The sequence below is a fragment of the Callithrix jacchus genome, chromosome 16 (assembly GCF_049354715.1).
Source record: "Callithrix jacchus isolate 240 chromosome 16, calJac240_pri, whole genome shotgun sequence".
Lineage (NCBI taxonomy): Eukaryota > Metazoa > Chordata > Mammalia > Primates > Cebidae > Callithrix > Callithrix jacchus.
The window spans coordinates 7,234,505-7,259,479 of record NC_133517.1 but is presented as its reverse complement, the minus strand read 5'-3'; the positions used below and the strand labels follow the sequence as shown (position 1 = coordinate 7,259,479).

Genomic DNA, 24,975 nt, shown 5'->3' with positions numbered 1-24,975 from the left:
TTCTCTCTCTTCTTTTTTATTAGTCTGGCCAGCAGTTTATCTATTTTGTTGATCTTTTAAAAAAAAAAAACCAGCTCCTGGATTTATTAACTCTTTGAAGGGTTTTTTTGTGTCTCCATCTCCTTCAGTTCTGCTCTGATCTTAGTTATTTCTTATCTTCTGCTAGCTTTTGAATTTGCTTGATCTTGCTCCTCTAGTTGGTTTAATCGTGACATTAGGATGTCGATTTTATATCTTTCCTTGCTTCTCTTGTGGGCACTTAATGCTATAAATTTTCCTCTAGACCCTGTTTTAAATGTATCCCAGAGATTCTGGTACATTGCATTTTCATTCTTACTGATTTCTTTTTTTTTGGGGAGGAAGGGAGGAAGGCAGGAAGGGAGGGAAAGAGGAAGGGAGGGTGGAAGGAGGGGATGAAGGAAGGAAGGGAGGAAGGGGGGAGGGAGGGAGGGAGGGAAGGAGGGGAGGGGAAGGGAAGGGAAGGGAAGGGAAGGAAGGAAATCAAGCAATGAGAGAGACATTGCCGACCTGGATCTAGAGGTTTACAAGTTGATTTCTTTTCTTTTTTTTTTCTTTTATTTTTTTTGAGAGAAGGAAAGAAAAAAAATGAGTAAAGGAGAGGAAGAAAGAGGAAGAGAAAGAGGGAGGGTGAACGGAAATATTGCTTTATTCTGAAAAAAAAAATGGGTATTAATAATGGCCAATCAATGTTTCATTTAAACCTATGAGTAGGTGTGATGTGATATTGACAAGAATGTATATTTTGTGTATTTGAAGTGGAGAGCTCTATAAATTTTTATGAAGTTTACTTGTTCTGGATCTGAGTTTGAGTCCTTGATATCCTTATTAATTTTCTGTCTGACTGAATCTAAGTCTCTATGTATCTGGGTGTTAGGATTGTTAGCTCTTGTTGCATTGATCCTTTTACCACTATATCTTTGTTGCTTTAAAATCTATTTTATCCGCTACGAGAATTGCAACTCCTGCTTTTTATTTATTTATTTATTTATTTATTTATTTTTGTTCTCCGTTTGGTTGGTAAATCTTTCTCCATCCCTTTGTTTTGAGTCTTTGTGTATTCTTGCATGTGAAACAGGTCTGGATGTAACATGCCGTTGGGTTTTGGCTGTGTCTTTTGATTGGGGGATTTAGTCAATTTAAATTTAGGGTTACTGCCATTTGATGTTAACTGGCTGTTTTATCCTTTCGTTGATGTAAATTCTTCTTTATGTTGGTGCTCTTTACTTTTTGATATATTTTTAGAAAGGCTAATACTGGTTGTTTCTTTCTGTGTGTAATGCTTCTTTCAGAAGCTCTTGTAAAGCAGGCCTGGTAGTAATAAAATCTCTGAGTACTTGCTTGTTCATAAAAGATTTTATTTTTCCTTCAGTTGTGAAGCTTAGTTTGGCTGGATATGAAATTCTGGGCTGAAGGTTCTGTTCTTTGAGGATGTTGAATATTGGCCCCCACTCTCTTCTGGCTTGTAGAGTTTCTGCTGAGAGATCTGCTGTAAGTCTGATAGGCTTGCCTTTGTGGGTAATCTGACCTTTTTCTCTGGCTGCCCTTAGTATTTTCTCCTTCATTTCAACCCTGGTGAATCTAACGATTATGTGCCTTGAGGTTGCTCTTCTTGAGGAGTATCTTTGTGGTGTTCTCTGTATTACCTGGGGTTGAATATTGAACTGCTTTGCTAGTTTAGGAAAATTTTCCTGAATAATATCCTGAAGGGTATTTTCCAGCTTGGATTCATTCTCTCCGTCGCATTCAGGTACACCTATCAAACGTAAAGTTGGTCTTTTCACATAGTCCCACATTTCTTGGAGACTTTGCTCATTCCTTTTTAACCTTTTTTCTCTAATCTTGTCTTCATGTTTTATTTCATTAAGTTGGACTTTGACCTCTGATATCCCTTCTTCTGCTTGAACAATTCGAGTTAAACCTGTGCATACTTCTCGGAGTTCCTGTATTGTATTCTTCAGTTCCATTAATTCACTTATATTCCTCTCTAAGTTGTCTATTCTCAATAGGATTTCATCAAACCTTTTTTGAAAGTTCTTAGTTTCTTTACGTTGTGCTACAACATGTTCTTTTAACTCACAGAAGTTTCTTATTTTCCATTCCTTGAAGAGTGATTCTGTCATTGGGATGCGCTGGTTCTCCATCAAGCCTTGTTCCATTGTTGATGAGGAACTGTGATCATCTTTAGAGGGAGAGGCATTCTGATTTTGAGTATTCTCAGCCTTTTTACGCTGGTTTCTTCCCATAATTGTAAATTTATCCTCCTGTCTTCTTTGAAATTACCAACTTTCAGATTAGGTCTCTTGAGTGAACGTCCAAGTTGTTAGTTCCCAGGGCCAGAACAGCGGCGTTAAGACTGATGGTGCTCTTCTGCCCAGGATTCTCCCGTCTGGCTTTCTTCTTGTGTCCCTAATAGGCGCCTCTGCCTTCCCAGGGCTCCAAAGCTCGGTCAGAAGGGGAACCAGTCTTGTTTACTCTGTGCCAAGAGCTGCCGCGCGGAGGTGCAGTCACAGCCGCTGCGCCAGCCTCAGGAATCATGCTAGGGACCCGTGTGGGTCCTCCAAACCTCGGTCGGAAGGGGAGCCAGCCCTGTTTGCTCTGAGAGCTGCCGCGCCGAGATGCCGGCGAAACTGCTGCACCGGCCACAAGAGTCACGCTGGCAACCCGTGTTATTCCTCCACTGGGGTTCTTCTGCTCTGTGAGCGACCAGAATTCGTATGAAAGTGTGGCGTCCTCTAGTTCTCTGTGCTTTCACTGAGAGCTACAATCCCGAGATGTTAGCAATCGGCCATCTTGGATGGGTCCCTCGTTCTTACTGATTTCAAAAAACCTCTTTATTTCTGCCTTAATTTCATTATTTATCCAGCAGTCATTCAGGATCAGGTTGTTCAATTTCCATGTAGTTGTGCCGTTTTGAATGTGTTTTTTTTTTTTTTTAAGATGGAGTTTCACTCTTGTTGCCCAGGCTTGAGAGCAGTGGTGCAATCTCAGCTCACCACAACCTTCTACTCCCAGGTTCAAGCAATTCTCCTACTTCAGCCTTCCTGGTCGCTGGGAATACAGGCATGTGCCACCACGCCCAGCTAATTTTTTGTATTTTTAGTAGAGATGGAGATTCATCACGCTGGCCAGGCTGGTCTTGAACTCCTGACCTCAAGTGATCCACCCTCCTACGCCTCCCAAAGTGCTGGGATTACAGGCATGAGCCACCACACCCAGCCCTGAGAGTTTCTTACTCCTGAGTTCTAACTTGATTGCATTGTGGTCTTAGAGACTGTTTATTATGATTTTCATTCTTTTGCATTTGCTGAGGAGTGATTTACTTCCAATTATGTGGTCAGTTTTAGAGTAAGTGCGATGTGGGGTGTTTTTTTTATTTTCTTTTTTTTCTGTTTTGTTTGAAAGACAGGGTCTCACTCTGTGATTCCACTAGTAGGGAGGCCAGTTAGTGCAGTGATGTGATCATAGCTTACTATACCCTCAAATTCCTGGGCTCAAGAGACCCTCCTGCCTTAGCCTCTCAAGTAGCTGAAACTACAGTATACTCCACTGCCTAATTAATTCTTTTATTTTTATTTTTGTAAAGTTGGGGGTCTCACTGTGCTGTTCAGGCTGGTCTCAAACTCTTGGCCTCAAGCTGTCCTTCTGCCCTGGCCTCCCAAAGTGCTGGGGTTACATGTGTGAGCCACCGTGCTCAGTCATGTGCTTAGATTTTTTTTTTTTTTTATGTATGGCCTCTTTGTTATTTCAAACCAAAGACTTTTCAAAGAGCAGTTAGCTGATTCAATTACTCATTCATGCATTTGTTCAGCAAATGTTATCCTTTAAGTTAAATACTATCCATCTTTAAGAACTCTGTTTCATCTGCTAGGCATATGCATGGATAGAAATTACTAGATCTCTTGGTGTATCTTCTTTATTAAATCTTTCTGTTCCTGTTTCTTTTTTTTTTTTTTTTTTTTAATTTTTTATTGGATTATAGGTTTTGGGGTACATGAGCAGAGCATGCAAGACAGTTGCGTAGGTACACACATGGCAGTGTGCTTTCTTTTCTTCTCCCCTTCACCCACATTTGGCTTTTCTCCCCAGGCTATCCCTCCCCACCTCCCCCTCCCACTGGCCCTCCCCTTTTCCCCCCAATAGACCCGAGTGTTTAGTACTCCCCTTTCTGTGTCCATGTGTTCTCATTTTTCATCACCCACCTATGAGTGAGAATATGCGGTGTTTCATTTTCTGTTCTTGTGTCAGTTTGCTGAGGATGATGTTTTCCAGATTCATCCATGTCCCTACAAACGACACAAACTCATCATTTCTGATTGCTGCATAATATTCCATGGTGTATATGTGCCACATTTTTCCAATCCAGTCTATTATCAATGGGCATTTGGGTTGATTCCAGGTCTTTGCTATTGTAAACAGTGCTGCAATGAACATTCGTGTACATGTGTCCTTATAGTAGAACGATTTATAGTCTTTTGGATATATACCCAGTAATGGGATTGCTGGGTCAAATGGAATTTCTATTTCTAAGGCCTTGAGGAATCGCCACACCGTCTTCCACAATGGTTGAACTAATTTACACTCCCACCAACAGTGTAAAAGTGTTCCTTTTTCTCCACATCCTCTCCAGCATCTGTTGTCTCCAGATTTTTTAATGATCGCCATTCTAACTGGCGTGAGATGGTACCTCAATGTGGTTTTGATTTGCATCTCTCTGATGACCAGTGACGATGAGCATTTTTTCATATGATTGTTGGCCTCATATATGTCTTCTTTCGTAAAGTGTCTGTTCATATCCTTTGCCCACTTTTGAATGGGCTTGTTTGTTTTTTTCCTGTAAATCTGTTTGAGTTCTTTGTAAATTCTGGATATCAGCCCTTTGTCAGATGGGTAAACTGCAAACATTTTTTCCCATTCTGTTGGTTGCCGATCCACTCTAGTGACTGTTTCTTTTGCCGTGCAGAAGCTGTGGAGTTTGATTAGGTCCCATTTGTCTATTTTGGCTTTTGTTGCCAATGCTCTTGGTGTTTTGTTCATGAAGTCCTTGCCTACTCCTATGTCCTGGATAGTTTTGCCTAGATTTCCTTCTAGGGTTTTTATGGTGCCAGGTCTTCTGTTTAAGTCTTTAATCCATCTGGAGTTAATTTTAGTGTAAGGTGTCAGGAAGGGGTCCAGTTTCTGCTTTCTGCACATGGCTAGCCAGTTTTCCCAACACCATTTGTTAAACATGGAATCCTTGCCCCATTGCTTGTTTTTGTCAGGTTTATCAAAGATTGTATAGTTGTATGTATGTTGTGTTGCCTCCGGTGCCTCTGTTTTGTTCCATTGGTCTATATCTCTGTTTTGGTACCAGTACCATGCTGTTTTGATTACTGTAGCCTTGTAGTATAGTTTGAAATCCGGTAGTGTGATGCCCCCCGCTGTGTGCTTTTTGCTTAGAATTGACTTGGCTATGCGGGCTCTCTTTTGGTTCCATATGAAGTTCATGGTGGTTTTTTCCAGTTCTGTGAAGAAAGTCAATGGTAGCTTGATGGGGATAGCGTTGATTCTGTAAATTACTTTGGGCAGTATAGCCATTTTCACGATATTAATTCTTCCTAACCATGAACATGGAATGTTTCTCCACCTGTTTGTGTCCTCTCTGATTTCGTTGAGCAGTGGTTTGTAGTTCTCCTTGAAGAGGTCTCTTACGTTCCTTGTGAGTTGTATTCCAAGGTATTTTATTCTTTTTGTAGCAATTGCAAATGGCAGTTCGCTCTTGATTTGGCTTTCTTTAAGTCTGTTATTGGTGTAGACGAATGCTTGTGATTTTTGCACATTGATTTTATATCCTGAGACTTTGCTGAAGTTGCTTATCAGTTTCAGGAGTTTTTGGGCTGAGGCAATGGGGTCTTCTAGGTATACTATCATGTCGTCTGCAAATAGAGACAATTTGGCTTCCACCTTTCCTATTTGAATACCCTTTATTTCTTTTTCTTGCCTGATTGCTCTGGCTAGAACTTCCAGTACTATATTGAATAGGAGTGGTGAAAGAGGGCATCCTTGTCTAGTGCCAGATTTCAAAGGGAATGCTTCCAGTTTTTGCCCATTCAGTATGATATTGGCTGTTGGTTTGTCATAAATAGCTTTTATTACTTTGAGGTACGTTCCATCGATACCGAGTTTATTGAGGGTTTTTAGCATAAAGGGCTGTTGAATTTTGTCAAATGCCTTCTCTGCGTCAATTGAGATAATCATGTGGTTTTTGTTTTTGGTTCTGTTTATGTGGTGAATTACATTTATAGACTTGCGTATGTTGAACCAGCCTTGCATCCCCGGGATGAATTCTACTTGATCATGATGAATAAGTTTTTTGATTTGCTGTTGCAATCGGCTTGCCAATATTTTATTGAAGATTTTTGCATCTATGTTCATCATGGATATTGGCCTGAAGTTTTCTTTTCTTTTTGGGTCTCTGCCAGGTTTTGGTATCAGAATGATGTTGGTCTCATAAAATGATTTGGGAATGCTTCCCTCTTTTTGGATTGTTTGAAATAGTTTTAGAAGAAATGGTGCCAGCTCTTCCTTGTGTGTCTGGTAGAATTCGGCTGTGAACCCGTCTGGACCTGGGCTTTTTTTGTGTGGTAGGCTCTTAATTGCTGCCTCAACTTCAGACCTTGTTATTGGTCTATTCATAGTTTCAGCTTCCTCCTGGTTTAGGCTTGGGAGGACACAGGAATCCAGGAATTTGTCCATTTCTTCCAGGTTTACTAGTTTATGCGCATAGAGTTGTTTGTAATATTCTCTGATGATGGTTTGAATTTCTGTGGAATCTGTGGTGATTTCCCCTTTATCATTTTTTATTGCATCTATTTGGTTGTTCTCTCTTTTATTTTTAATCAATCTGGCTAGTGGTCTGTCTATTTTGTTGATCTTTTCAAAAAACCAGCTCTTGGATTTATTGATTTTTTTGAAGGGTTTTTCGTGTCTCAATCTCCTTCAGCTCAGCTCTGATCTTAGTTATTTCTTGTCTTCTGCTGGGTTTTGAGTTTTTTTGGTCTTGGTCCTCTAGCTGTTTCAATTTTGACGATAGGGTGTCAATTTTGGATCTCTCCATTCTCCTCATATGGGCACTTATTGCTATATACTTTCCTCTAGAGACTGCTTTAAATGTGTCCCAGAGGTTCTGGCACGTTGTGTCTTCGTTCTCATTGGGTTCGAAGAACTTCTTTATTTCTGCCTTCATTTCGTTGTTTACCCAGTCAACATTCAAGAGCCAGTTGTTCAGTTTCCATGAAGCTGTGCGGTTCTGGGTCAGTTTCTGAATTCTGAGTTCTAACTTGATTGCACTATGGTCTGAGAGGCTGTTTGTTATGATTTCAGTTGTTTTGCATTTGTTGAGCAGTGCTTTACTTCCAATTATGTGGTCAATTTTAGAGTAGGTGTGATGTGGTGCTGAGAAGAATGTGTATTCTGTGGATTTGGGGTGGAGAGTTCTGTAAATGTCTATCAGGTTTGCTTGCTCCAGGTCTGAGTTCAAGCCCTGGATATCCTTGTTGATTTTTTGTCTGGTAGATCTGTCTAGTATTGACAGTGGAGTGTTAAAGTCTCCCACTATTATTGTGTGAGAGTCTAAGACCTTTTGTAAGTCCTTAAGAACTTGCCTTATGTATCTGGGTGCTCCTGCATTGGGTCCATATATGTTTAGGATCGTTAGCTCTTCTTGTTGTATCGATCCTTTTACCATTATGTAATGGCCTTCTTTGTCTCTTTTGATCTTTGTTGCTTTAAAGTCTATTTTATCGGAGATGAGAATTGCAACTCCTGCTTTTTTTTGCTTTCCATTTGCTTGGTAAATCTTCCTCCATCCCTTTATTTTGAGCCTTTGTGTATCCTTGCATGTGAGATGGGTTTGCTGTATACAGCACACTGATGGGTTTTGGATTTTTATCCAATTTGCCAATCTGTGTCTTTTGATTGGTGCATTTAGTCCATTTACATTTAGGGTTAATATTGTTATGTGTGAATTTGATACTGCCATTTTGATGCTAAGTGGCTGTTTTGCCTGTTAGTTGTTGTAGATTCTTCATTATGTTGATGCTCTTTAGCATTCAGTGTGATTTTGGAATGGCTGGTACTGGTTGATCCTTTCTGTGTGTAGTGCCTCTTTTAGGAGCTCTTGTAAAGCAGGCCTGGTGGTGACAAAATCTCTGAGTACTTGCTTGTTCGCAAAGGATTTTATTTTTCCTTCACTTCTGAAGCTCAGTTTGGCTGGATATGAAATTCTGGGTTCAAAATTCTTTTCTTTAAGAATGTTGAATATTGGCCCCCACTCTCTTCTGGCTTGTAGTGTTTCTGCCGAGAGATCTGCTGTGAGTCTGATGGGCTTCCCTTTGTGGGTGACCCGACCTTTCTCTCTGGCTGCCCTTAGTATTCTCTCCTTTATTTCAACCCTATTGAATCTGACGATTATGTGCCTTGGGGTTGCTCTTCTTGCGGAATATCTTTGTGGTGTTCTCTGAATTTCCTGCAATTGAGTGTTGGCCTGTCTTGCTAGGTGGGGGAAATTTTCCTGGATGATGTCCTGAAGAGTATTTTCCAGCTTGGATTCATTCTCTTCGTCCCCTTCTGGTACACCTATCAAACGTAGGTTAGGTCTTTTCACATAGTCCCACATTTCTTGGAGACTTTGTTCATTCCTTTTTTCGTTTTTTTCTCTAATCTTGGTTTCTCGTTTTATTTCATTGAGTTGGTCTTCGACTTCAGATATTCTTTCTTCTGCTTGGTCAATTTGCCTATTGAAACTTATGCATGCTTCGCGAAGTTCTCGTATTGTGTTTCTCAGCTCCTTTAATTCATTCATATTCCTCTCTAAGTTATCCATTCTTGTTATCATTTCCTCAAATCTTTTTTCAAATCTTTTCTCAAGGTTCTTAGTTTCTTTGCATAGATTTAATACATGATCTTTTAGCTCACCAAAGTTTCTCATTATCCATCTTCTGAAGTCTAATTCCGTCATTTCGTCACAGTCATTCTCCGTCCAGCTTTGTTCCCTTGCTGGTGAGGAGTTTTGGTCCTTTCTAGGAGGCGAGGTGTTCTGGTTTCGGGGGGTGTTTTCCTCCTTTTTGCGCTGGTTTCTTCCCATCTTTGCGTATTTGTCCGCTGGTCGTCTGCGTAGTTGCTGACTTTTCGATTGGGTCTCTGAGTGGACACCCTGAATGTTGATGATGAAGTATTTCTGTTGCTTGGTTTTCCTTCTACCAGTCTAGCCCCTTCGCTGTACGAGTGCTGAGGTCCGCTCCAGACCCTGCTTGTCTGGGGTGCACCTCTAGCAGCTGTGGCACAGCGAGGGATGCTACCAGTTTCTTTTTCTGCTATCTTTGTCCCAGGATGGTGCCTGCCTAATGTCAGTCTTTTGGATATAGAGGGGTCAGGGAGCTGCTTGAGGAGACAGTTTGTACTTTATAGGGGTTTAATTGCTGAGCTGTGAGCTGTGTTGTTCATTCAGGGCTGTTAGGCTGCTATGTTTGATTCTGCTGCAACAGAGCTCATTAAAAAAACCCTTTTTTTTCTCAAATGCTGTGTTGAGGGGTTTGGGCTTTATTTTTGATGTCCGTTGAGGTCCTGCCCAGCTAGGATGCAGACTAGCCACTGTTTGCCTGCCGAGGCTCCGCCCTGCTGTTGTGAGGCTCGCCCTGGCTCTGCTGTTCTGCTGTTCTCCGCCACCCCCTGCGGCAGAGTCTCTCTGTTGTAGCGGGTTGCCTCGGCGATGGCAGGCTGCGTCAGCAGTGGGCGTGTATCTCAGTAGGGACGGGTTCCCTCCGCAACGGCTGGCTGCGTCAGCAGTGGGCGTGTATCTCAGTAGGGACGGGTTGCCTCGGGAACGGCTGGCTGCGTCAGCAATGGGCGTGTATCTCAGTTGGGGCGGGTTACCTCGGTAATGGTGGCCGCCCCTCCCCCTCAGAGCGTCTCGGGCCGTCTGCATGGGGCTTGTTTGAAATCGCGGTTTTGTTCGTCCCACTGGGCCAATCCTAACGCTCTGTTCCTGCAATCCCCTGGGCTGGCCCACTGTTCAAGTCTAGCTCAGTCTCAAGTCCAGCCCTCTCACGTCTCCAGTTGCCGGTTCAACGGGGCACCCGGACAAGTGCGCCCTGTGGGGAGCACTGGGTAGGGCCGGCCGCCGCCACCCCGGCTGCCGGCTTCGCCAGGCGTAATATCTGCCTGGCGTCCCGCATCTCCTCTTCACTTGGGAATTTCCCCGTTCCGTGAGCAACAAAGATCAGTCTGGAAATGCAGCTCAGACTCAGCTCTCCGCAGACACAACGAGAACTCCAATCCTGGGTTGTTCTCACAGCGCCATCTTGAGTCCTCCCCCCCTGTTCCTGTTTCTTAATCATTTAATGTCTTTGCTATTGTATATTAGTATTTGTGGTCTCTTTGTGGCACATTCTCTTTGGTGATTAGCACTTGATTAGGTATCCTCTTTTTCAGTACAAGTTCTGTTGAAACCCTCACTGTGTCCAGCCACAGCAGTAGGTCTCACGGAGTCCATTTCTCAACCTGAAGCATTGTCTGTCTTTGCATTTTAAACAAGCCCTATGTCTTAGCTGAATGAAGTAGGGGGGAAAACCGATCACTCACAATTTCTTATTCTTTCTTTTTTTATTTTTTTTGAGACGGAGTTTCGCTCTTGTTACCCAGGCTGGAGTGCAATGGCGCGATCTCGGCTCACCGCAACCTCTGCCTCCTCAGTTCAGGCAATTCTCCTGCCTCAGCCTCCTGAGTAGCTGGGATTACAGGGACGCACCACCATGGCCAGCTAATTTTTTGTATCTTTAGTAGAGACGGGGTTTCACAATTGGCATTTATCTGAGAAATATTTTGGTCCTTGGCTTGTAAGGATACTTGATTATTCGGATTAGACATGCCAGTCATCCTCTCTTCTTTTTTTTTTTTTTTTTAATTTTTTATTGGATTTTAGGTTTTGGGGTACATGAGCAGAGCATGCAAGACAGTTGCGTAGGAACACACATGGCAGTGTGCTTTTCTTTCCTTCTCCCCTTCACCCACATTTGGCATTTCTCCCCAGGCTATCCCTCCCCACCTCCCCCCCCACTTGCCCTCCCCTTTCTGTGTCCATGTGTTCTCATTTTTCATCACCCACCTATGAGTGAGAATATGCGGTGTTTCGTTTTCTGTTCTTGTGTCAGTTTGCTGAGGATGACGTTCTCCAGATTCATCCATGTCCCTACAAACGACACAAACTCATCATTTCTGATTGCTGCATAATATTCCATGGTGTATATGTGCCACATTTTTCCAATCCAGTCTATTATCAATGGGCATTTTGGTTGTTTCCAGGTCTTTGCTATTGTAAACAGTGCTGCAATGAACATTCGTGTACATGTGTCCTTATAGTAGAACAATTTATAGTCTTTTGGATATATACCCAGTAATGGGATTGCTGGGTCAAATGGATTTTCTATTTCTAAGGCCTTGAGCAATCGCCACACTGTCTTCCACAATGGTTGAACTAATTTACACTCCCACCAACAGTGTAAAAGTGTTCCTTTTTCTCCACATCCTCTCCAGCATCTGTTGTCTCCAGATTTTTTAATGATCGCCATTCTAACTGGCGTGAGATGGTACCTCAATGTGGTTTTGATTTGCATCTCTCTGATGACCAGTGACGATGAGCATTTTTTCATATGATTGTTGGCCTCATATATGTCTTCTTTCGTAAAGTGTCTGTTCATATCCTTTGCCCACTTTTGAATGGGCTTGTTTGTTTTTTTCCTGTAAATCCGTTTGAGTTCTTTGTAAATTCTGGATATCAGCCCTTTGTCAGATGGGTAGACTGCGAAAATTTTTTCCCATTCTGTTGGTTGCCGATCCACTCTAGTGACTGTTTCTTTTGCCGTGCAGAAGCTGTGGAGTTTGATTAGGTCCCATTTGTCTATTTTGGCTTTTGTTGCCAATGCTTTTGGTGTTTTGTTCATGAAGTCCTTGCCTACTCCTATGTCCTGGATAGTTTTGCCTAGATTTCCTTCTAGGGTTTTTATGGTGCCAGGTCTTATGTTTAAATCTTTAATCCATCTGGAGTTAATTTTAGTGTAAGGTGTCAGGAAGGGGTCCAGTTTCTGCTTTCTGCACGTGGCTAGCCAGTTTTCCCAACACCATTTGTTAAACAGGGAATCCTTTCCCCCTTGCTTGTTTTTGTCAGGTTTATCAAAGATTGTGTAGTTGTAGATATGTTGTGGTGCCTCTGTTTTGTTCCATTGGTCTATATCTCTGTTTTGGTACCAGTACCATGCTGTTTTGATTACTGTAGCCTTGTAGTATAGTCTGAAATCCGGTAGTGTGATGCCCCCCGCTGTGTTCTCTGTTCTTAAGAAAGTCACATGAGCAACTTAGCTTTATTTTTCAGTTTTCTCATCTTCCAAAAAGGGAGATTGATACATTCCTTACCTATGTCATAGGGTTGTTGTGGATCAAGTAAGAGACTGGCCTTGAAAATGCCTTGAAGAGCTGATGGCAGTGACAGTGGTTGCCATCCTTGCATGTGTGCCAGGCCAGGCACCTTGTGGTACATTTGCTGCATTGCGTCTGTGATTTTAGTGCTCTTGGGGTAGCTACTACTGTCTGTATTTAAAACTGAGGATGCTCTTATAAGAGAGACATAGATAAAGTATTTGGAGATTTTGAAGGGAAGGAATAGTTTCTTCTGGCTGGTAATCAGAAAAATCTTCCTGGACAAGGTGAAATTTTGGCTGTCTTGTAGCAGTTATGGAAAATGTTGCCTGGTAGCACTAAAATGGCCTTTTATGTACTAGTCATCTAATTGCAACACATTGTTCTTTGTTTGTAAAATGAATATATCCCCTGCTTAGATTAAAAGCTTGCTTCTGCCAGGCATGGTGGCTCACGCCTGTATTCCCAGCACTTTGAGAGGCTGAGACAGGAAGATCACTTGAGCCTAGGACTTCAAGACCAGCCTGGGCAACAAAGTGAGACCCCATCCCTACAAAAAAAAATGTGAAAATTAGCTGGATGTTTTGGTGGTGCAAGCCTGTCATCCCAGGTTCTTGAGAGGCTGAGGTGAGATGATCCCTTGAGCCCAGGTTATTGAGGCTGCAGTGAGCCAAGGCCATACCACTGTACACCAGCCTGGGCAACAGAGCGAGACCTTGTCTCTAAAAATAAAATAAAAGCTTGCCTCAAGCACATTTTTAGTGTAAATTGCCCTTGCTTTTTTCTCTCTTAGACAAGGAGGAGCTTACCCTGCTTTATTTTCTCCTAGTAAGGAAGGCTTTGGAGGGTGCTTTGTAGGAAGAGCTTTAGAATGCCCGGTGGGGAGGGTAGCCCTGTCCCCGACCTGGTGGCACAGTCATAGGAGCACCGCTCGGTATTGCTTCCAAGGCCTATTTAGTCACCACATGAGCTGTCCTGTGCAGTGCTGCGGGTGATAGCTAACTTCATAAAATGTTATTCTATAAGTTATTTGGTGCCATAGATCTTAATCACAATTCATAGTTTCTGGAATATTGTCAGGATTTATCATGGAAATCTTCAAAGAAACTATAGTCAGGCAGTATGATACATCTTAGGTATGTAAGTATTTCTTCTATAATACTATTTATGTATTTCTATAATAGCTTGCATTGATAAAATCTGTCAGGGTCTGTGGAGCTGCCCATGACAAGAATACTGCAGTGCGCAGAACCAAATGCCTGTGCTCAGCTGGCACACTTGAACTTGAGCAGACCACTGGGTGCTTGAGAGCGGAAGTGGCCATGGAGCCCTGATAGCTGCTGCTGTCAGTGGGTTACAGGGGAGGCTTCAGGCCTGTGCATGTTGGCGATGAGCCCTGAGTTGAGTATAGGTACAAGTTCAACAATTTTTAAATTATGTCTCAAAATGCTCCTGCAGCCACTGTAGCTCCTAAATCTAGGGCTTTTCCCTTTGCTTCTGGAGACTCTAATTCTGCACACACTGCTCTGGCTGCCCTGTTGAGGAACAGTTTTATGGGCTGAAGTGACCTCCATATTATCTTGATTTTTTTCTCCAATTTATCAATTAAAGATGAGCTACTTTTCATTAACAAGACACCTGTTGTTGCAGGGCATCTGTGTGTTCACTTCTTAGTGCCTTTCTTTGCAAGTTGGTTTCACTCCTTTGTTCCCTCTTCTAGAGTGACCTGCAGAAACTTGTTCATATGCTGCTTGTACATTATACTTGTTCATATCCTTCCCTCATTCTGTTTTCTTGCCTTAAGTAATAGTTGTCAAGACAGTGCTCAGGGGAGGCATTGTGGCCCAGGGCCCAGTATATGGGCATGTGCCATGGACTCCTAGATAAAGGAAAGGATGGAAAATTTGAGGTAGAATGGGAAATGAATGAAGAAAAAGAGAGAGAAAGAAATAGAAATATAATTAAACTTTACAACTAAAATCTTAGCACCATTTAAATACTAATTTTTATTATTCGCTGTTAACCAGTGGGCTGAAGTGGTAGAGAAACTCATATTGGTGAGTATCTGTTCTTAACAAGATGGTATGTTGTACCCTTCATTTTTGCTCTTCTTAATTTGTGTATTTTTTCATTTTTTTTAAATTAAAACGCACAGAGAGTGATAGAAACACATAAGCATACTCACAACCTAGAATTAGTAGCACATGTTAATCCTTCGTTTTTTTCGTTTCTCATACTTTTATAATAGAAACAATATGACACACAAATTTGAAACCCTCTGGATTCCCCTCCTGAGTCATACTCCTCTTTCTCTCTCCTTAGAGACAGTGGCTGTCATGACTTTTCTGTGAATCCTTCTATTTATATTTTTATACTTGTATTCATAAACATATCGCATGATGTCTGTGTTTTTAAAATTACATTATAGTTGTCATACTCTATATATCCTGTTTATCCCCTTTCTTTTCCTAAGACCTCTCTATCTGATAACTTACAAATCTGTTTCACCTCATTTTAAGTGCCATACAGTGTTCTGTTATGTGACACACCATGGTTTGCCCATCCTACTGATTTATGCTGGGTGCAGTTTTCTACTCGTATAAACAACACTGAGATATGTATTCTTGTTTAGGTCTCCTGGTGCATCTGACAGTTTCTGAGTACCTACCTAGGATTTCTGGGGTAGAGGCTATGCATACTCTAAACTTTAGTTATCTCACTTAATCCCAGCAAATGTTCCCTGGGACAGGTGGCAGGATCTCCATTTTACACATGGGAAAATTGGAAGTGTTGAATGCTGAAGAACTTAGCCAACTTAACAAGGAAACCAGTACTTGAATCCAGATCAGATTCACTCATTTCAATCTAGAGCTCTAATACCCAGCAGTCCACATAACTCTTCAACTGTTAGCCTTTCTGATCATTGGAACAGTTGCAGCTAGCTAGTAACATACATGATATCAAAGCAGAGAATAAAAACATCATGAAGAGGTTCATCCTTAACAAGAAGAATCCACAGTGGCCATATTCTCCTTGTGGTTATCAAAGGATTTGAGACTTGGAGTAAAAAGCATGCTCCTTAAGATGATGGGTCTATGGGTCTAAGGTTTCTGTTTATACAAAACAATTTCTTCATGACAGAGACTGTTTATGTTGCTTAAAATGCATATATTAAATGCAACATGCAAGCCTATTTTGATTGAAGAACATTGTTATAGTGAGCATGGTAATATCTCTGTTTTACTTTGCAAAATGTAGAGACCATTTTCTCCAGGCAAAGAGTGTTATCTGCATGTGGATCTTTTTTTCATGACTCTTTATTCACACTTTAATTATCTGTCTTTTGACTTCATTTTTGCTTTATTCTTTTCGTCAACCTCTAGGTAGAAAATCCGGTGTATTAACTGTGAAAATTTTAGAGTTGCACGAGGAATGTGCCATGCAGGTTGCCATGTGTGAGCAGTTACTGGGACCACCAGCCACCAGCCCCTCCCGAGGTGTGGCCTCCAGGCCTGGGGCTGGCCTGAAAGTTCTCTTCACCAAGGAGACTGCAGGCTACCTCAGGGGCCGTCCCCAGGACGTCGTCCGGATCTTCCCTCCCTGGTGAGTGCGCAGAACTGAATCCAGCAGTCACCAACTGTGAGTCAGCCTCATAAGAAAAGAAGTTTTTATCAGGAACATTTTTGTCACTTTATCATAGAGCAATGTCAGAGGAAGAGAGCCAGGATTGGACGTTGGTTTTCTGTCAGAGAAGCACTGGATTGTCTCTGATGGTTTGTTTCTACTTCTGTCAGCAGATTTCTGATAATTTGGGATGAGAGGGTTGAGGAAACAGCCATATTAAAATTCTTGCCCAAGTGATGTGTTATAAGATCTGGCTGTTTTTGTTTTTATATTTCTTGGAAAAATAATTTTATTAAGAGACATTATATGACAATAGGATAACACACATTATTAATTAAATATTTCTTAGTCACTTGAGAGGGGAGGATAAAAAGCATGAACTGAGATATACTAGGGTTTGAATTGCAGGAGCAAAAATGATCAGAAATTATTTTAAAGGATACTATGTTTTCTTTTGCAATGGGATATTGATTTTTACCATGAATAGAAGAAAATTTTACTGCTTTTGAGGGATTGTTTGAGCATCTGTGTTTTAAGAGCCAATTATTAATTTGTTGGTAATTTTTTGTAAGTTTCCATTTGTTTATGTATGAGGAAGGGCTATAGGATAAATTTTTATAAGTATTATTATTGCTGGATCAGAGGATATGTGCCTCCTTAATTTTAGCAGACTTTGTCAAATGGCACCATTTTACATTCCCACCAGCAATGCATGAAGTGCTGATTTCTTTTCCTTTACAAACCTACTCTGTTGATCTTGACCAAGTTAAAAATTGGAAATATGGTGTTTATCATTTTAATTTGTATTTCTCTTATATAAAATGGGCCTAGGCATTTTTCTCCATGTTTAAGAATCACTTGTATTTCATTTTATGTCCATTGATAATTCCTTTCTTCTCTTAGACTATTTGTCCAAGTGATTTCTACCAACATTTTTATAATTTTTTTTTTTTTAAAAAGCACCTTAGGCCAGGCGCGGTGGCTCATGCCTATAATCCCAGCACTTTGGGAGGCTGAGGCAGGTGGATCATGAGGTCAAGAGATTGAGACCATCCTGGTCAACAGGGTGAAACCCCGTCTCTACTAAAAATAAAAAAATTAGCTGGGTATTGTGGTGCACGCCTGTAGTCCCAGCTACTCGGGAGGCTGAGGCAGGAGAATTGCTTGAAACCAGGAGGTGGAGGTTGAGGTGAGCCGAGATTGTGCCATTGCACTCCAGTCTGGATAACAACAGCGAAACTCCATCTCAAAAAAAAAGCGCCTTGTCAGTCATATACATTGCACTTAGTTCATTCCTCATTTGTCATTTGACTTTTGACATTTTTGGGGGAGGGATTTGTTTTGTTGCTTTGTTTTTGATGAGCAGAAATTTTCTCTTTTTCTGTGGTTTATTTCACCTATCTTTTATGGCTTCTAGGTTTTGTATCATAGACAGAAAGGTTTTCCTTACTGTGAGGTGTAAAAATTATTATATGTTTTATTCTAATACTTTCATGGATTTTTAAAAATTTTACATTTAAGTCTTTGACACTCCTGGAATTTATCTTTATGTGTACTATGTGAGGTAGCAAATGCTATTTTATTTTTTTCCAATTGGCCACCAAGAATCTCAACATTATTTATTGAACATTGGGTCTTTTCTTCATATAATTTTAATGCTGCCTTTATCGTGTACTAAATACCTACATATATTTTTGGGCTTTTAGCTCTTTTAATGTAACTGTATTTGCACATGCTAGTATTACACTATTTCAATTACTATAGTTTTGTATGATGTTTCAGTAACTGCTATGACTACTTACATCTCATTAAGCTTATTTTTTAGAACTTTCCTCCTAATCATGCTTTCTTTCTTTTTTGCTTTAAATATTTGCCTTAAACATTTATTTTCAAATATCCATCGTGAAAGTTAAAACAATTTAGAAATATATACCTTAGAAAGAACAGGGAGGGGAACATCACACACCGGGGCCTGTCAGGGGTAGGGGAATAGGGGAGGGATAGCAGGGAGTGGAGGAATTGGGGAGGAATAGCATTAAGAGAAATACCTAATGTAGATGATGGGGTGATGGATGCAGCAAACCACCATGGCATGTGTATACCTATGTAACAAACCTGCACGTTCTGCACTTGTACCCCAGAACTTAAAGTATAATAAATAAAAAGAAAAAAAAAGAAAGTGAATCCTCTTACCCCCACCTCTTCAATTAATCACACTCATTCTAGATGACCACTTTTAACAATTTGGAGTATAATCTTCCAGCATTTTTTTAATGGTTAAATATTCAATTATAATGTATTTAACACATCCCAGTGACTATATATAATCTTTATGTAACTTATGTAATTCTGCCTATTTTTCTATAATAACTTTAGTTTTAATTTACTGGATTAAAAACAGATCAATAGGTTTATTAGTATAGGTTAATCTACATTCATGGAGCATGGCTTTCAAGGTAGTGGCTGGCAGGGTTCTGATTTGATGCTTCCCTCTCTGCGTTCATGGAGCACACAGCAGCACAGAACTTCTATCAGCATCTCCTCTCTTACCTTGAAACTGTCTTCCCTCCTTCAGAAATCTGTCCTCATTCAGACCTTCTTGGTTCCCACCTTAGTTTTACTCCCTTGTAGAATTTAGTTCTCTTATTAACATCTAAGTTTATTTGTGGTAGCAGAGCCTTTTATTGTTGTTATTTTTTAAAAATCTCCTCTCCCCTCAACTTTTTAAATTCTTTTTTCTTTTATTTGTTTTTGTAGAGACCGAGTCTTGCTATGTTGCCCAGGCTGGTCTCAAACTCCTGCCCTCAAGCAGTCGTCCCACATTGGCCTCCCAAAGTGCTGGGATTATAGGCCTGAGCCACCAGGGCTGACTCCTTCTCAACTTCTGATTTTTTTTTTTTTTGCACACCTTTATATGTTTTTAAATGCATTTATTAAATGGCCTAGTTTTTTAAAAAAATATCTATATGATTATTTTTCTTCAGGGAAGATGTTTAAGAGGCTTTAAATGTAGGACATTTTCTTGGGCTTATGAGAAGTAAAATTAGATCAAGTTTATCTCCAAAGATTTATATGACCAAGAATTTCTAAATCCCACCGGCTTCTTAGACTTTACAAGTAAATGAGTTATTATCATTGGACTTTGGAATGTTTGTAGGTCTGGGTCTTACCAAACAACCCTTGGGTGTTGCTCTCCACAGGAATTCCTGCAGGCTGTCAAGAGATTATTTATGTATATTCAGCATATAATACTTAAGAAGATAGAAGAGACCATTTACATTGGCTCATGCCCGTAATAATCCCAGCAGTTTCAGAGGCCAAGGCGGGCAGATCAGTTGAGGTCAGGAGTTCGAGACCAGCCTGCCCAACATGGCAAAATTTCATCTCTACTAAAACTACAAAAATTAGCTGGGTATGGGTGGTGTGTGCCTATGGTCCCAGCTGCTCGGCAGGCTAAGGTGAAAGAATCGCTTGAGCCTGGGAGGTGGAGATTGCAGGGAGCCAAGATTGCACCACTGCACTCCAGCCTGGGCGACAGAGCAAGACCCTGTCTCCAAAAAAAAAAAAACTCTCATACTTAATGAAAGAAAACCAAAATAATTTTGAAGGACTAGTCTTGGCCGGGCATGGTAGCTCACACCTGTAATCCTAGCACTTTGGGAGGCTGAGGCAGGTGGATCACATGAGGTCAGGAGTTCAAGTCCAGCCTTACCAACATGGAGAAACTCTGTTTCTACTAAAAATACAAACCAGGCATGGTGACACATGCCTGTAATCCCAGCTACTCGGGAGGCTGAGGCAGGAGAATCGCTTGAACTTGGAAGGCAGAGGTTGCAGTGAGCCAAGATTGCGCCTGCACAATGAGAGCAAAACTCCATCCCCGCCCCCCGCAAAATAAATGAATAAATATATATATATATTTTTTTATTTTTTTTTTAAGGAAACTTAACAAATCATAGTCAATATATTTTTCCTTGTGGGCTAGCTATCCTTTTCCCACTAGCACCCTTCTGTGTTCATTTAAACTGTTTTTTAACATGGGCACAGTTTTTTTTAAAAAGAATCAATAAACTTTAGATGCTCCTATTTGTCCTATAGTAATAAATATGAGTTTAGGTACAATGGCTGCTTACCCCAGGGAGCTTTAGAGCCCTCTGTAGATATTGCCTAGTAAATTCTCATTGGATTCCAGTGAGAGGTAATGCAGCTTTGCCTCTGGCAGTCTGAAAATAAAGATAGAAATAAAATGCCTTGCCTCCAATTAATTGCATTATGAAATAATCATAGAATTATATAACAGTAACCAACTTATTAAAAATGTATTAATCTATGCAATTTCAGACATATAAAAATAAACTAGTATAATGAATCCCATGTTTCATAGTTTCAGCATTTATTAACTAATGAATAAATAGCTTTTACTACTCAAGGAAACTGAAAGCTTTATAATGATTCCAAAGAAACATCTCACCACTTGAATGCAGATATACCAGAAAAAGCAAATGAAGCAATTTACTATAATGATACTGGGGAGAGAGGAAGGTAAAAACCATCTGCCTAATTACATCCTGTCATGAACCCTAATGCCGGAAGGAGGACAGGTAAGCGGTTGAGTGTGTGAGAGTATATCCAGGGACAACCAGGACACCTCTTATTCATTCAGAAGTATTTATTGGTATCCCCTGTACCAGATACTTTGCATCTCCTAATACACATCCCAGTATGCTGGAAAAGTGAAGTCTGACTTTCCCCATTGTCAGGATAATACCCCTCCATTGGTCCATTCGTATCATCTTTTTAGTCACTACTTGGTATTCCTCTATATGATTATGTGGTAATTTAAACATCCTGTTATTTAGGATTTTTAAGGTTTCTTTCTGTTTTGAGCTGTTTTCATCACTGCTTGGTTGAAGTATTTATACTTATACTTTCCTTCTGATTTAGTTCATAGAATATTTCTAAAAGTAGAAATTCTTGGTCATAGAACACCAGTGGGTTTTGAGCCTTTTGATATATTATTTCCATAGTAACCTGTAAAGGTTGAAGGTGTCTTTGCTGCCGCCAGTCTCATCACACCACATTCAGCATTTGTTATGACTGCATAGTGTGATACAGTTTTAAAAACACTTTCCATATTCTCAGGATATGATACATATTGGTTCTTTTACTCATAAACAGCTATGTAGTAGATACTGTTATATGTGTAGTTTGGTATGTACTTCAGATGTTTCAAAGCAGGTTTTAGGAACTGTTTTAGTATAGGGTTTCTGTTTTGTTTTTGCTGTTGCTGCTGTGACTCCTTGATATTGTTAAGTCATCTGTAAACCTCCTAGCAGAGTCCCTGCAGCCGATCACATCAAATACAGCACACTTCATTTTACTGTGCTTTGCTTCTTTGCTTTTATAGCACTTCACACATGTTGTACTTTTTATCAGTGCCATTTTTCCAACAGCATGTGCTCACCTCGTGTCTCTATATCACATTTAAATAATTATGCCAATATTTCAAAGTTTTGTGTTATCTATTATGGTTATCTGTGATAAGTGATCTTTGATGTTACTATTGTAATTATTTTGAGGTGCCATGAACCGTGCCCATATAAGATGGCAAACTTAATTGATGAATACTATGTTTGCTCCGACTGCTCCATCAATCGGATGTTTCCCTTTCTCACTTTCTCTCCTCAGGCCCTGCATCCCATGAGACACAACAGTTGAAATTAGCCCAATTAATAATCCTAATATGCCTTCTAAGTGTTCACATGAAAGGAAGAATTCCACATCTTTTACTTTAAACCAAAAGCTAGAAGTGATTAAGCTTAGTGAGGAAAGCATGTCAAAAGGCAAAATAGACTGAAAGCTAGGCCTCTTGGACCAAGCAGTTACACAAGTTATGAATGAAAAGGAAAAGTTATTGAAGGAAATTAAAAGTGCTACTCAGTGAGCACACAAATAATGAGAAAACAAAGCTGCCTTTTTGCTAATATGGGGGAAGTTTGAGTTGTCTGGATGTAAGATCAAAAAGCCATGACAGTTTCTTAAACCAAAGCCTAATCCAGAGCAAGACCCTAACCCTCTACAGTTCTTAGAAGGCTGAGAGAGGTGAGGAAGCTTCAGAAGAAAAATTTGAAGCTAGCAGAGGTTGATTCATGAGATTTAAGAAACTCTCCCATAACATAAAAGTACAAGATAAAGTAGCAAGTGTTGACAGAGAAACGGCAGCAGGTTATCCAGAAGATACAGCTAAGATCATTGATAAAAGTGGCTGCACCAAACAACAGATTTTCAATGTAGATGAAACAGCCTTGTATTTGAGGAAGATATTACCTAGGACTTTCATAGCTGGTGAGGAAAAGTCAATGCCTGGCTTCAAAGCTTCCAAGGACAGGCTGACTCTCTTATTAGGGGCTAATGCAGGTGGTGACTTTAAGTGGAAGCTAGTGTTCATTTATCGTTCTGAAAATTCTAGGGCCTTTAAGAATTATGCTAAATCTACTTTGCTTGTGTTCTATAAATGGAATAATAAAGCCTGGGTGACAGCACATCTGTTTATAGCATGGTTTACTAAATACTAAAGACCTGCTCAGGAGAAAAAAAATCTTTTAAAATACTACTCCTCATTGACAATGCACGTGGTCAGCCAGGAGCTCTCATGGAGACGTACAAGGAGATTAACATTATTTTCATGACTGCTAACACAACATCCATTCTGTAACCTGTGGATCAAGGGTTAATTCTGACTTTCAAGTCTTGCTATAGCTGCCATAGATAATGATTCCTTTGAAGGATCTGGGTAAAGTAAATTGAAAACCTTCCTGAAAGGACTCACCATTGTACCTCCCATTAAGAACGTTCATAATTCATGGGAGGAGGTCAAAATATCAACATTGTCAGGAATATGGAAGAGGGTTACTTTGAGGGGTTTAAGACTTCAGTGGAGGAAGTAACTGCAGATGTGGTGGAAAAAGCAAGACAATTCAAATTAGAAACAAAGCCTGAAGATTGGGATTGAATACTAAAATCTCCTCACTTTAATGGATGAGGAGTTCTTTTTATGAATGAGCAAAGAAACTGGTTTCTTTAGATGGAATATATTTCTGATGATGATGCTGTGAACATTGTTGAAATGGCAACAAAGAATTTAGAATATTCCAAAAACTTAATTGATAAAGCACCAGCAGGTTTTAGAGGATTTACTATAATTCTGAAAGAAATTCCAGTGTGGGTAAATGCCATCAAACAGTATCTCATGCTACAGAGAAATCTTTCTGGAAAGGAAGAGTCAATTGATGCAACAAACTTTATTGTTCTCTCTAAGAAATTGCCTCAGCCACTCCAGCCTTCACCATCCACCACCCCAGTCAGTCAGTAGCCATTAACATCAAGGCAAGACCCTTTCTCCGCAAAAAGATTATGACTCACTGAGGCTGCATTTTTTTAAATCAATAACACATTTTTGATTAAGGTATGCACATTTTTTTTAGATCCAATGCTGTTGTACACCTTATAGGCTATAATATAAACATAACTTTTATATACAATGGGAAACAAAAATTCATGTGACTTGCTTTGTTCTGATAATAACTTTATTGGAGTGGTCTGCAGCTGTACCTGCAATATCTCCAAGATATGCCCGTACTTTTTCTTATATTTATTTACTAGTGACAGCTTTTCTTTTTAAAGTTATATGACTTAGAATAATAAGTTTAATATTTCCTTCCAGTATTCATGCTTCTTTATCTGACTAATGTCTTATCACTTTGGCTAAAACATTCAAATCAAAATTGTTTTACTACTGCATTCCCAATGCCCGGAATACTGCTTAAAACATAGTAGGCACTCAGTAACTGAATGATTAATGTATTATATCATCGTGAAGATATTGTCAGCCTTGTTTATCCTCCCTAATTGAATGAGAAGACTTTGCTGATTTGTACATTCATTTAAAAATTTTTACCGAATGTTTACTTACCTATTCTTTAATAAGCCTTGTACTAGAATTACTGGGAATACAACATTCAACATGGATGTCAAATTATTTCTGCCCTTAAGGAGCTCACAGTGTAGTAGAAGAGAAAAGTAATAGAAACAAGTTTAAAAGACCCTTGCAGGCATAGTAATAGACATCTGTACAGAGGATATGAGAGCACTGGAGAGGTAAGTGCAACCATTAGATAGGTACGTCAGTAGGGGTGGGGGGTTATGTGAGTGTATATGTGTGTACTTTGTTTGTATGTGTGTATGCAGGGGAGAGTAGGACTGAGAGATGTGGTGACAGGGGAAGCTTCCCGAAGTTGAGGATGCCCTATCTCAGCTAAAAGGGCTATATTAGAAAGAACCAGGGGAGGACTGTGAGGGGATTTGGAGTAGAGGAAACCACGTGAGTAAAGACCAAAAAGTCAGAAGGGCCTAATGTAAGACATATGCAGGGGTATGTGTAGTGCTTGTGTACAAAGTGGAAATTTCAAGGCAGTAGCAGCAGAAAGTGAGTCTGGAGAACCACCCTGTGTGCAGTGTTAAAGAGCTAAGATTTATAGGAGAGTCATGATGATCTGATTCACCTTTTAAAGTCTGCAGAGGATTACTTGGGTAGAAGGGCAAAATAAATGCATCTGGGAGGCTGTGGGAGTAGCTCAAGTAGGAGAAGTGGTGATTTGGACTATGATGGTGAATAGTGGATTCGTAATATATTTTGGAGTTAGAGGCAACTGGATTTGCTGATGGGTTTGATGTGGTATTTGAAGGAAAGATAGGAAAACAACTAAATTTTTGGCTTGAGCAAACAAGTTAATGATCATACCGTGTACTAAAATGGGAGACTTGGGATGGATTTGTGGGGCCCAGACAACTGTAGGTTTTTGTTTTTTTTTTTTTTGGTGCCAG

The 24,975-nt window shown here is 40.2% G+C and overlaps 1 protein-coding gene across 16 annotated transcripts in view; it reads left to right on the top strand.

The window, feature by feature from the left end:
- Positions 1–24,975, top strand: part of SPIDR (scaffold protein involved in DNA repair) — a 512,165-nt gene that overhangs the window by 166,478 nt on the left and 320,712 nt on the right. For all 16 annotated transcript variants that reach the window (XR_008477199.2, XR_013527828.1, XM_078352483.1 and 13 more), the window contains one exon: positions 15,852–16,071. Coding sequence is in view for 11 of the 16 variants with exons in the window: in XM_078352483.1 (XP_078208609.1) it covers positions 15,852–16,071 (220 nt within the window). In the remaining 5 variants the exon portion in view is untranslated. The remainder of the gene's footprint in view (positions 1–15,851; positions 16,072–24,975) is intronic.